Source organism: Microcaecilia unicolor, chromosome 2 (genome assembly GCF_901765095.1).
Source record: "Microcaecilia unicolor chromosome 2, aMicUni1.1, whole genome shotgun sequence".
NCBI classification, from domain to species: domain Eukaryota; kingdom Metazoa; phylum Chordata; class Amphibia; order Gymnophiona; family Siphonopidae; genus Microcaecilia; species Microcaecilia unicolor.
The window spans coordinates 552499103-552513168 of record NC_044032.1 but is presented as its reverse complement, the minus strand read 5'-3'; the positions used below and the strand labels follow the sequence as shown (position 1 = coordinate 552513168).

The window sequence follows — 14066 nt, the reverse complement described above, 5'->3', positions numbered from 1 at the left end:
TCATCATGATGCTCCTGAGTGAACTGCATCTTCACATGGAATGTGGAAGATAGAACAATTGGTACCTTTAGATCTCTCAGCCACGTTTGATTTGATCAATCAGTCTTGTCTAATGTTTATCAGCTCTGGGGATATCAGGATCAGTTCTTAAATGGCTCAGTTCCTTTCTAGAAAAATCACTCTTTCCAGGTAGTGCAGGCAACAATGAAGTCTTCCCTCCATACTTTGTTATGTGGGGTTCCTCAAGGCTCCATCTTATCGCCCAGTCGAACAGAGAGTCATATTCAAGGTTCTTGCTTTAACTCACAAGGTCCTATACACTGCCTTACCATTTTATCTAGTTTCCTTGGCCACACCTTATACACCAGCAAGTACCCTCCGTTCCCTCATGGATAATAGATTAGTGCTCCTGAACCCTTCAAAAGCTAGATGGAAGTCTATTAGATCATCCACTTTTTATTTCCCCCTCTTGCTTTGTAGAATTCATTCCTGCAGAATCTTCAGTTGGAGAAATCGTACTGTCTTTTCCAGGTTTCCTAACTCTTTTTAATTTGGCATTTGACTTAAAATAATATACTGTTTGGTGCCTGTGATGGGCAAGAAGTCTCTGAACATAGAATAGATGTTATTTGAATTGTATATTTTTAAGTTTGTGATGAATGAGGTATGGGTGTGTTGTCCTGTTTTGAATGATTCTGATGGCTGTACCAGCCTATCAAATAATGGAGATCATTTTCCCTGTTTATTGTTTGTTTTTAGTGATTGTAAACCACTTCAACTTGTTCTCAATCAGAGCTGTATATCAAGTAAATGAACAATAAATGATAATAGGGTCCCCCCCAACAAGGCAAGAGACAAAAGCTCCATACATAAAACAAAAAGAGTGGGAGATAAGGGGCACCCCAGTAAATGGGAAACCTCAGGGAAAGCATGCCATTCACTAACACTTGAGCCCAGGGATCAGTACAAAGTAAGAGGAGCATAGCTATTACGCCCTGGAATCCATACCTCTCCAACACCTCCCAAAGATAGGGCCAGGATACTGTGTCCAAGACCTTCTCTATATCAAAGCCTACCACAAAGCCTCCACTTCCTGCGCTCGGACTGATTCCAGGGCGTAAAGTAAGTGACAGGCATTAGTGACTGCATTCCACCCCAGCACAAAATCTGCTTGTGGAACACCCACCAGATTGGGGGGGGGGGGGGGGGAGGTAATATTTAAGAACCAGGTAGCTACGAACTTCGCAAAAGGTTTGAGATCAACATTCAACAGGGAGATAGGGTGGTAAGATGTAGTCAACAGAAGATCTCAGCCCGGTTTCAGAATGGGTATAACTGTTGCTCCCCGCATGGTAACTGGGAAATGGCCTGTCTGCAAGACCTCCTTATAGACTGCATGTAGAGTCAGCATCACCTGCTGGACCAGATCTTATAAAACTCTAGGGGAAGACCATCAGGCCCAGGACTTTTCTGGGGTGCAGCACTGCAGATCGAATATTTAACTTCTCTCTCATGAATAGGAGCATTTAACAAATCCAAATCCTCTGTGGTCAAGTGGGGGAGCTGGATATTATCAAAGAAAGCCCACATCCCATCAGAGGGTCAGCTTGAGGTGCATACAGGGAGTTATAGCAATTTAACATCTTACAAATAAATGCATTATGCGCTATTCTTTCACCCCATGGATCCTTAAGTAGGGGAATAAAATGAGGCCTATCCTCTGCTCTAATCAGTCTGGCCAAGCACGTACTACTCATCTGATTGCCATACATTTTTAAAAAATGATGTCTCCTATATTTAAAGTTTTTCTAAGTGAGCTGATGGAGCAACTCATTGAAAGAGTGGTGGACATTCAAATAATGCTCTTGAGCCTCCCGCATCAGGGTTCTAGCAAGCTCCCGCTGGGCCTCCTGGAACTAGGAATGAAGAAGTAAAATGAACTTATTGAGTTGCTTCTTACGGTGACACATATAGGATATCACCCTTTGTAGAACAGCTTTCTCAGCCTCCCAGAATAGACCTGGTGTAGTGGCATGCTGATTATTAGCGCAATAATCATCTCATTTAGAAAGCAAATGATGTTGAAAGGCCTCATCATCTATCAAATGGAAAGGCATCCGCCATAAGGGGGAGAGCTGGATTTTCTTGCCATTTCTAATTCCAAAAGAACTAGGGCATGATCAGATATACCACAATGCTCTATTTCAACCCAGTGTACAGCTGTACATACACATTCCAAGATTAAAAGATAATCTAAGTGGCTCACACACATGAGCCTGCAAAATATGGGTAAATCCCAATTCCTGAATTCAAAAAACCGGAATAGGTAGAATATCCCAATTCCCCCAGGTTTAAACACCCGCCATGTAACTAAGAGATTTAAATTTGGACAGAGAAGGATGCCCCCTTCCCCAGCGGGAAACTCCAGGGGAACCACAGGCCTCACGAGTAACATCTGAAAAGAATTAAAATTCCCCCCCCCCAACAAATAGGACAATGGGGGAGATTGAGCAATACTTTCAGAAGTGCGGGATAAAAGAATCTATCGTAAATTTTGGAGCCATATAAAGAAACTAAAATATAAGGCATTCCATACAATGTGCAATGCAAAACCACCCAGCACCCCTGGTCATCATGACAAAATTTATACTCCTCAAAAGTTATCGTTTTATTGATCAAAACAGCGGTGCCTGCTCATCTATGGACTGGGGCTGTGGGATGCAAGCAGCAAAGAGATTTGGTGACAAATGTCCAAGATAATACGGCGACAGTCCTATCACCCTCAGTTTCAGGTACACCCCAAAATTATACATTGTGCTAGTGCACTCAATTCTCAATATCATCAATCTTTTCTGCAAGAGTCTCTATCACCTTAGCCTGATCCGTTAGGCGGGTGTTAGTACACCTAATCGGTCTGCATGAGTTTCCAAATGTTTTTCGGCCTCCTCCACTCTCGTGCCCAAATCCTCCAACATGCCCCGAAGATCCTTAATCACAGACTTCAGCTCACTATATCTCACCTCATCATCGCTATGCAACCACAGCGTAAATCGTTAAACATGAGCTGTAAATCCCGTTTGGTTAGCGAGTCAGGGATATCCTGCAGGGGCGACTCCTCCGCATCAGAAGTACTGTGTAAATCTGTCAGGTCCCGTGACCTCTTGATCACCCATGCAACATGGTCTATTCGAGTCTTCCAGAACTCAGCAGCTGGAAGTACTGCTTAATCTTGCTTGTCCTTCTTTACGACATGATCAAAAGAAGGAGAAGGATTCCAAGCTCCAGATGACACGCTTAGGTAGGTTCCGCTCCAAGGGGACACCATGTCCACAAAAATTCACCTTTAAACAGGGATGATCGATGGAGCTTCAGGCTGAGGCAGCCATCTCGTTGATGTCGTCACCGGAAGCCCCCTGCTTGCACAACAAAAACTTGCAGGTCAACCAAAGAGCACTGCAAGACTTTTGGCCACCTCTTCAAATTTAGTAATTTTGAGGTGTAGAGACCTTCAGGTTCTGCTTGCTAAAAACAGCTTCATAAAGACTTCTAATGACTCTACCAGCATAACATACGTGATCTTTTGACTTAGAATCTCTCACAGCTTCTAAAAAGAGGGCTACCTATCCTACCTATGGCTGATGGTGGTAGGAAGAGACACTGTTTAGAGAGAAACTACATTGGTGCAAATACCAGTGGGAATAACCTTGTCTTTGGCTGCAGCTCCCTAGCCATTGTACAATATGATTCTAATACTTATATTCCACAATTATCAGATTAGTTCAATACAGATCACAAAAAAAGAAAAAACTAGCTATTTATAGGATGTACAAAAAATACTGCTTTCTAAGATTATACATGCAAAAACTACTGAAACAAAAGTTTTTCAGTCTCTTACAAACCATCATGTAATCAGGAGGTAGACTATTCTAAAGTTTTGCTGCTTGATAAGAAACATCCTGGTTGATATTCAAAATGATTTAACTGGCCATCTGTTAACTTTCAGTGGCACCTAAACCAGTTATCGCCACTAGCACCTAAGTGAAAACTAGCCAGCCATTTTGGGGGCATTCCAGGGGCTTAGCACTTGGCCAGGGTAACCACATAAAACACAGTCTTAACTTTATACAGTAACCCATAGATGCTTAAGTTCTGAATATTGACTCAACTAGCTACGCATTAGCCAGCTCTGCATAAACCGGATATTCAATGCTGAACCCTGGACATGGCCCAGCATTGAGTATCCAGGAATAATGCTGCTGGTGGTCAGCAAAATGCTCAGCACTGGCAGCTAAACAGTGGTTGCCCTACCATTAGGCCAACTGAGGTGGGGGACTTAAGCGGAACTCTAGTGGTACTCTTCTCTTTCCTCCTCAACCCTCTTCCCCACGTTTACCTTATTTATTTCCAAAAGGTGGCAGTGATTCCCATAGGCTGCCCTGCTACCAGCACTGGCCTCTACTCCCTACTGCGCCCACCTTTTGACGTAACTTCCTGTTTCCCCAGAGGTGGGACACAGTAGAGTGGCCAGTGCCGGTGGCACAACAGCCTATGGGAATTGCTGCCGCCTTTTGAAAAAGAATAAAATAAGGTAAACACGGAGAAGAGAGTTGAGGAGGGAAGGGAGGAGGATCTCATCTCTGCCTCGGGTGGCAAATTGCCTTGGGCCGCCCTGCAGCTGAATATTTACCCCATCCACTGTATCTCAATCCGTTGCAGTCAGAAATTGTAAGGCTAATTGTTCCCTATAATGCAGGATTCTACCATCAGGAGGGAGGAATGTTGGCTTTGGACTAACCCTTGGTAAGCCTTTTTTTGGCTAGGAGGGGCATGGTGGAGGTGCCCAGCACTCCCACCAGCTGCCTCCCAGGTGCTGTGGAGGACTTGCAGCCCATCTGCATATCCTCACAGCCTTCTCCAGGGTGACTCCCAGGTCCACCCCAATCCTCCCAGGGCCTTCACACTCCAGGTGCCCAGGACTTCCAGGTGTCTTTTGGCTAAGATCAGGTGACCCTCGGGGGGGGGGGGGGGGGGAGGAATGCTGGCTTCGCCTAACCCCTGGTAAGCCTTTTCTTGGCTGGGAGATGCGTGGTGGAAGTGCCCAGTGCTCCCCACCAGCTGCCTTCCAGGTGCTGTGGAGGACTTGCAGCCCATCTGTATATCGTCACAGCCTTCTCCGGCGTGACTCCAAGGTCCACTCTGATCCTCTCAGGGCCTTCGCTCCAGATGCTGCGTGCCGAAGCATTCTCTCTATACACTTTGTATTTTCGCCCAGTTACTTCTTATGGCTCCAGTACATTTTCTCTTCTTGGTACTCTCCCTTCCCAATTTCTTTCTCCACTTGAAACCACTGTACACTGCAGGAACCCTTTGCCCAGGGCCGTGCCAACCTGGTAAGCGAGGTAAGCATGGCAGGAGGGCGCCGACCTCTGGAGGGCGCCGCCGTGCCATGCTTACCCTCGCCGTTTACCTCCGGACCCTGACAGCAGCCCTGCCTTCAGTGGCATACCAAGGGCGGAGCGGTCGGAGCGGTCCGCCCCGGGTGTCACTGAGGGGGGGGGGGGGGGTGCTGTGCTCCGCTCCTGCTGCTCGTCTCCTGCCACCACCCTGCTGTTAAAGAAAAATCGGTGAAGCAGTGTCGCAGGCAGCACCTCGCTTCTGCCCTGCAGCTGCTTGTAAAAGAAACAAATTTCCTTCTCCTCCTCGTCGGGCCTTGCTTCTCTCACTATGTCCCGCCCTCCTCTGAGGTAACTTCCTCTTTCCGCGAGGGCGGGACATAGTGAGAGAAGCAAGGCCCGACGAAGACGATGAGGAGAAGGAAATTTGTTTCTTTTACAAGCAGCTGCAGGGCAGAAGCGAGGGGCAGGAGAAGAGGGCTGCTTCTGGTCGCCATCTGGTCAGGAACATCCAGCTGGAGCAGCCCTGCGAGTGTAAAGCTGGCCAAAAGAAATGCACTTGCCACAGACCAGGGAAAAAAGAGACCTGGTTGTTTTCCCGGTTTTCAACCAGTTGGAGCTGTGGATTGCACGCAGACTGGATGGACCTGAGTGACAAACTGTGTCCCTGCTGTTGTGGACAACAAAAAAAAGTCAAGCTGAGACCCACAAGGTGAGTTAAAATTGTAGCAGCATGCACACACTGACAAGGGCGTGCTTTGCCAGCCCAGTAAGTTTATGCAGCATGGGTAGGAAGGGGCTCTGCTCTACCACTCAGATTTCTGATTTATTAACGCTTTTTTAAATGGTTGCTGTAAAGACTCAAGATCCTTCCTGGCCTGGGGTAGAGTCTTTTGATTGCAACATGCCTCCTGAGGGGCGGGGAGTTTTTAGTATTATTTGCTTCCATCCACACAAACAAACCGCAACCCCTCCCCCCCTTGCAGGAGCCCACAGAGCTCATAACCATGGACTATTGAAATGTTTGTGTTTTTTTGTATCTGCAGGTGTTAAGAGATGGTGCTGTATTTGTATAGAGAGATCACCAAGGATTTTTTTTCACCTCTTGCCAGGAGTGGGAAAGTGCGGGGTACAAATGTAACTAAAATAAATAAATAGCAGCAGAATCAGGTACTGGGCCAGCTTGAACAGAAAAACAGTCACCAGACAACAAAGGTAGAAAAAAATCATTTTATTTTCATTATAGTGTTTGGAATATGTCCCCTTTGATAATCAGGTGCTCAATGTTAAAAGTTTATATTTATTTACTTATTTATGGCATTTTATGCTAGACGGGGGGGGGGGGGGGGGGCACCAACTGATAGTCTGCAGGGGGGGCGCCAGAGACCCTAGGCACGGCCCTGACATTGCCCACCTTCTGCTTTCATCATCTCACCATCTCTTTTGTCTTCTCCCTTCTCAGCTCTCAGCCTTCAACATTTCCTTCCTTCTATTCCACCATCTCCATTCTATCTCCATCTTGCCTTCGTTGCTGTTGTCATGCCTCTCCTACTCTTCTCTGTACTCTCTTGCTCCTTCTCCTGCTCTCCGCTGGGGATATCAATCCCAATTCTGGTCCTCCACATCAGTTCTCATCCTATTCGATGCAGGTCACACCATGATGTCTCTAATCTAATTTCTGTTCCTCTCTTCCCCCTTCTTCCCTGCCTTTCTCATGTGCTCTGTAGAATGCCTGCTCAGTTTGCAACAAACTTTCTGTCACGTTTCTCAAAAGCAGGAACTGGGATTGTGAGCCCTTGGGCCACTGCTGAGGAGCGGCAGGCAAAACCACCCCACACAGGGATAAGGCAGAACTCTGACAGGACCAGCTAGACTTACACCTGCACTTAGCCACCGTTCCTCAGGAGTTGAGCCCCTGAGTGCAGGTGGAAGGCAGGGATTACCGGACAGGGCAGAAACTGGATACCAGCAGAATACACAAAGGGACTAGAACACACAGGGAGGCTAGGCAGAATACTAGACTAGGACTCTCAGACAGACAAGGGACAGAATTGAAAGCTACCAGGCAGTCCCTGAACAAGAAACACAGACAACCTAGCACTAGACAAAGATATACAAACAAGAGCAAGACTGGGAAACAAGCAATACAGCAAACAAGCAGTACAGAACACAAAGCTACACAAAGACTAAACTAGAATCAGGCAAGAATACAGACTATAAACTGGACTAGGCAGAAGTGCAGCAAGCACCAACAAACCAGGGCCTTAGGTGATGCAAAGGCAAAGCAGAGAGTTTCAAAATGGCTAATAAGCCCAGCAGCAGCTGAGGCTCAGCTGCAGCAATCACCAGGCAACTATGGGTGCTGTGTAGGTTCAAACAAAACAAGCAAGTCTGGCAGGCCGGAAGATCCGGACTGGACTAGGCTGAAGTCTGGAACAGGAAACAGCACACAGACAATCCAATGCAGCCAGCACACAGAGACAGAACTAAACCAGGAAGAACAGACAAGAGCCAGCTCAGAAACTGACCGCCGGAAATATGGTGAGTCAGAGGGGTCACGGCCACAGACGTGACACTTTCCTACATCCACGACCTCTTTCTCTCTCGTACTCTCCATCTGCTTGCCCTGAGACTTGGCTTTGCCCTGAAGATTCTGCTTCAGCCGCAACCCTGTGTCATAGCGGTTACCTTTTCTTCCATACTCCTAGCCAGATTGGCCACGGAGGTGGTGTCGGGCTACTACTTTCACTCTCCTGTAGGTTTCAACCTCTTCTTCTACCTCAGTCTCACTGCTTTTCTTCCGTTGAAGTCCACTCCATCCATCTATTCATATTCACTCTTCTGCCTCTCCAAGTAGCAGTCATTGATCGACCCCCTGATAAGTCCCTTTCTTCTTTTCTCACCGACTTTGATGCCTGGCTTTCCTTCTTTCTTGAACCTTCATCTCCTTCCCTTATTCTTGGGGATTAACATTCATGTTAATGATTCCTCTAACTCTTATGCTTCTCTATTTCTTGCTTTAACATCCTCTTTCAATCTTGTGCTCCACTACCCCCACTCACCAGAATGGCCACTGTCTTGATCTTATCTTCTTCTCCAACTGCTCACTCTCCAGTTTCTGCGCCTCAGCTCTTCCCCTGTCTGACCATCATCTGATAACTTTCACACTTAAACACACTCCCTCCCCCAAGTTCCATTCACTCTCAACCAATACATTTAGGAATTTTCAGGCTATTGACCCTTCTTACTCTGTCCTCCAGTGTTTCAAATCTCTTCTCAACAACTATGTTATCCAAGTCTGTCAATGAGGCTGTCTCTTCCTATAATACTACTATCTCCTCTGCACTGGAATACTCTTGCTCCTCTCATTCCCCGTTCTGTAAGGCATACCAAACCCCAGCCGTAGCTGAGCTCTAGAATCCACTACCTACGTTCCTGTGCCCGATCTGCCGAATGCCTTTGGCTGAAACCCTGTGCCCATGCTGACTTCATTGCTGACCTCCTTCCAGTCTGCTCTTTCACTTGCCAAATAGGACTACTACATCCAGTTGGCAAATTCTCAGCTCAAAACCTCTTCTCTTTGCTGCACTGAACTCTCTCTCCTCAAAGTGCCTTCACCTCCAACTCCCCCTTCACATTCTCCCCAGCCTCTGGCTGAGTACTTTCATAAGGCTCACAAGATTAAATTTGATTCTCAACCAAGTCACCTCCACCTCTCCTTCTGTTAGTCTATTCTGTCAACCGTCCTTCAACCCCTGGCTTCTTTTCTTCCTTTTCTGAAATCACTGAACAGGAAATTGCACATTTTCTTTCTGCCTCGAAATTAACTACCTGTTCCTCTGAGGATATGACAGATAAAATGGATGACAGTAGGAGAGATAGTGCTAAGTAGATGGGTGGGAACAGGATCAATCTTTCACTTTTCACTGCGACTGTTCCTGATGCCTTCAAACATGCCATAGCAAAACTCCTCAAAAATACCTTCACTGAATCCTACATATCCTTCCAAATATCATCCCATCTCACTCCTCCCTTTCCTATCCAAGATACTTGAATGTGCTGTTCACCACCATTGTCTTCACTTTCTTTCATCTCAAGCTATTCTTCATCCACTTCCATCTGGGTTTTGCCCTCTTCATTCAACTGAAACACTGCTTGCTAAAGTCTCCAATGGCCTGTTCCTGGCCAGATCCAAAGGGCTCTATTCTATCCTCAACCTTCATGATCTGTCTGCTGCTTTTGACATTACTGATCACCACCTACTCCTTGATACACTGTCCTCACTTGGATTTCAGGGCTCTGTTCTTCTCTGGTTATCTTTCCCATTGTAGTTTTAGTGTATATTCTGATGGATCCTCCTCCACTTCTATCTCACTATCAGTTGGTGTACTTCAGGGATAAGTCCTGGGACCTCGTCTTTTCTCCATCTATATTTCTTCCCTTGGTACTCTGATCTCATCCCACGGTTTTTAGTATCACCTCTATGCTGATGACTCCCAGATCTACATCTCCACACCAGAAATTTGAGCAGGAATCCAAGCCGAAGTATCAGCCTGCCTGTCTGACATTGTTGCCTGGATGTCTCACCGCCATCTGAAACTAAAGATGACCAAAACTGAGCTTCTTATGTTTCCCCCTAAACCAACCTCTCCTCTTTCCCCATTCTCTATCTCTGTGGATAACACTATCATCAGCTCATAACCTTGGGTCATCTTCAACTCCTCTCTCTGCACATATTCAACAGACTGCTAAAACCTTTCATTTCTTTCTCTATAATATCACCAAAATTCATCCTTTCCTTTCTGAGCACAATACCAGGAACCCTTATAACACACTCTTATTGCCTCTCAGACTATTGCAACTTGCTTCTCACAGGTCTCCGACTGAGCCATCTCTCTCCCCTTCAATTCATTCAAAATTCTGCTGTACGACTTATATTCTGCCAGTGTCAGTATACTCATATTAGCTCTCTCCTCAAGTCACTTCATTGGCTCCCTAACCATTTCCGCATACAGTTCAAACTCCTCTTGACTTACAAGTGCATTCACTCTGCAGCTCCTCAGTACCTCTCCTCTCTTATTTCTCCCTACATTCCTCCCCGGGAACTCCATTCACTGGGTAAATCTCTCTTATCTGCACCCTTCTCCTCCACTGCTAACTCCAGATTCTGTTCCTTTTATCTTGCTACACCATATGCCTAGAATAGACTTCCTGAGCCGGTATGTCAAGCTCCATCTCTGGCCATCTTCAAATCTAGGCTGAAAGCCCACTTTTTTGATGCTGCTTTTAACTCCTAACTCTTATTCACTTGTTCAGTATCCATGTTTTATCATTCCTACCTTAGCTTTATCATTCCTTTATTTGTCCTGTTCGACTGTCCTAATTAGATTGTAAGCTCTGTCGAGCAGGGACTGTCTCTTCATGTCCAGTGTACAGCGCTGTGTACATCTAGTAGTGCTATAGAAATAATAAGTAGTAGTAGGGAATATGAATAAATGAGCCATGTACAAGGGAACTTGGCATATAATATCCTGAATACCAATGTGCATAATTTAAAAATTGTATAGGCCTCTAATGATAACCAATGTAGGTTTTTGCAATAGTGGGGTTACCCAATCAAATTTTGTGTATTACACAATATTCTGGCTGAAGTATTCTCTAACATCTACAGCCTCTTATACAAATTTATGTCTAATAATTATGTTTTGCTGTTACTTTCTTTCAACTGTAGTCTGTAACCGCCTTGAAAGCTTTTGATTTAGCGGTATATCCAATAAACTTGATTTATGCAAACAGCCTACATAAAATATGTTCCAATAATCTAACTGTGTAAGTATAAATGCTTTACAATGATCTTGAATTGATCAAATAAAAAGTAACTGTGTAATCATTATAATTGTTTGAGTTTCCAGATTATTATTATTGTCTTGAGTGTTCCACAACGCATTTGTGGAAACAGAGGATTAAACTTCTAAGAGAATGTTGTCACTTACACAGTTTTATGTACTTTTCACACAGTTTAAAAGATGACTTGTGACGACTTCTTGCTTGAAGAGCAGAGTCAAAGGTACTCCTTGGACCATGAAATGTACCCAGTCCCATAAGAAACATTATTCCACCTGTAACACACAAAAAAAAAAAATCAAGCATCTGTCCCTTCAAGCAGGTTTAAACACACACATCTCTCTCATAAATCCAAGCAGTTATAAATCATAAGCTAGAGAAATCCTGCTGGAAGTGACATGTTCTTTTATTTATACTGCTGTTTATGATCTACATCAAACAGTGGACCAGCCTCCCAGGAGAAATGATGGGGGCAGAGACAATAACAAAACAAGGATAGGATAAGCACTGAAATTAGAGGAAAACCGAAGACCATAGAGGTATTGAGATAGAATGCATTATGAACACTATCTGGACTGCTTGCTTTACTCTGTGAATGTGTTTTACTCCAGATTGTAACTCTTGTTTTTTGTGAGAGGTAAAGGAGAAAGGAGTCATGGATTTGATAGACTTTCTGTGGTACAGCCAATGTGGTTTATATTTAATATATGAAGGTACTTTCTCTGTCTCTAATGGGCTCAAAAATCAAAGTTTATGGAGTGTTAAGTGACTTGCCCAAGGTCACAAGGAGCTGCAGTGGGAACTGAACTCAGTTCTCCAGGTTCTCAGCCCACTGCCCTAGCCATTAGTCTACTCCTCCACTTAGATGTGAGGGAGGGAGAATGTAGAGAACCCTAGAGACTCACAAAGAGAATGGAATGTGTATTTGTTATATTGGAGAACATTCTGATGAAGGGGTTTCCCCAGGGGATGGATGTGGGAGTTATTGATGTGGTAGCCCATGTCCATGATGGAACAGAAGAATAAAGGGAATGTGAAGAGTTCTTGTAAATAATTTCTTGTAAATGTCATAAACCAATGAGTAGGTGGGAGGCAGCAGGATGATTCACTCTGCAGTGTTTCAGAAAAAAAGAACAGGATTGCAGAAGTTGATCACTATGGTTTTGGCTGCCATGTTTATATAGATGATGTCCAATTGTGCATGTCAGTTGCTGAGAACCACACTATAGTAGTCTCCAGAACAGCTGTCTGGACATGGCTGTAGTGTGGCTGAACTCCCACAGGTTAAAGCTTAATCCCCTGAAATCGAAACTACTCCAGTTTCTAAAAGGAATTAAATTCTGTCTGCTTTATTTGTGGCAATCCACACTGGCCTGAAGCCCAAAGTCATCAACTGAAATTTAGGTATCCCCTTATATCCCAAACATTAGACAGCTCCATCCCCATTTGCCCAGATTTGATCACCATTATTCATGCCCTGATTACCACTAGCATTGACTATTTTAATTCTTTATACCAGAGCTACCACAAAGTGCTTTAAAATGGCTTCAACTCCTCTAGAATCCTTGCCATCATATTCTAACTGGTGTTAATAGCTGAGATAACATTACTCCAGTTCTGGAGATGCTATTCTAGTGGCTGATACAATGCCTCAATCATATAGGTCTCTCTTATTTGACTGATTTACTGATTCCCTATAATCCTATTAGAACAGTGTTTCCCAAGTCAGTCCTGGAGTACCCCCTTGCCAGTCAGGTTTTCACGACATCCACAACAAATATGCATGCAAAATATTTGCATACAATGAAGGCAGTATATGCAAATCAATCTCATGCATATCCATTGTAGATATCCTGAAAACGTGACTGGCAAAGGGTACTCCAGGACTGACTTGGGGAAACATTGTATTAGAACACTCTGTTCTGCACAGCAAGCTCTGTTCTTGGTTCTTTACCTTTCAGTGATAAAATTAGTTTATACTCGACAGTCAGCAGTCAGTTATGTTTGTTCAACACCTTGGAATACTGTGCTTTTAGAAATTAATCTTGAAATAAATTCTCTCACCTTTAGAAAACAGAGACACAGTACTTCTCAGAGGCTTTTGAGTAACGTTAAAAAGACATGAACCTATGGATGTTCTCAGGAAGAGTTACCTATTTTCAAGGCTTGCTTTCTTTCATTTCTGTTAGCAATTTGTCTCTGCATCGAGGCAGAGACTGAATGATCTTATTGTGTGGAAATTTATTTCTTATGGAATTTGTTTTTTAACACTAGACAGACTATTCAGGTCTTTACCTGCCATCATGCGGTATTTTACATTGAACTTTGTCAATATTTCAAACTGGCAGTTTGTTTCATTTTATTTGCAATTCACATTGCCATTCCTGAATAAGGTGAGAAATCAAATGTAACTAGCCTAAATAAATACTAGGTGCACAATCACCGAAGGAGCCATATAACTCTTATAGTTATTTCATTTATAGCCCAACATTATCCCAAAAGATCAGGTTAAATGTGGCTAGCAACATATTGTGATTAACAATATAAAAAGTGATGCGGGATAGTATACATTAAGTAGTAATAAATTAAATGAGGATCGAGTATTTACAAACAATACGTAATATGAAAACAAATGTTAGACGCAAAAAGGTAACTTTATAGTCATCCATGTACAACAATAGGATGGAACCAAGAAATTTAATAATTGTACAATTATTACGAGGAGGAAAGTCCACAACCTGGTATTTGCTTGAGTGCTTACCCAGCAGAAGGCCCAAAAGGCCAAATTTAGCCTTAGCCAGAGTACTTCTACACATATTAGCTTGCCAA

The 14066-nt window shown here is 44.1% G+C and overlaps 1 protein-coding gene across 2 annotated transcripts in view; it reads right to left on the bottom strand.

Annotated features, from left to right (window-relative positions):
- Positions 1 to 14066, bottom strand: part of CWH43 (cell wall biogenesis 43 C-terminal homolog) — a 156243-nt gene that overhangs the window by 52354 nt on the left and 89823 nt on the right. For both annotated transcript variants that reach the window (XM_030191366.1, XM_030191367.1), the window contains exon 8: positions 11387 to 11512. In XM_030191366.1, coding sequence (XP_030047226.1) covers positions 11387 to 11512 — 126 coding nt within the window. The remainder of the gene's footprint in view (positions 1 to 11386; positions 11513 to 14066) is intronic.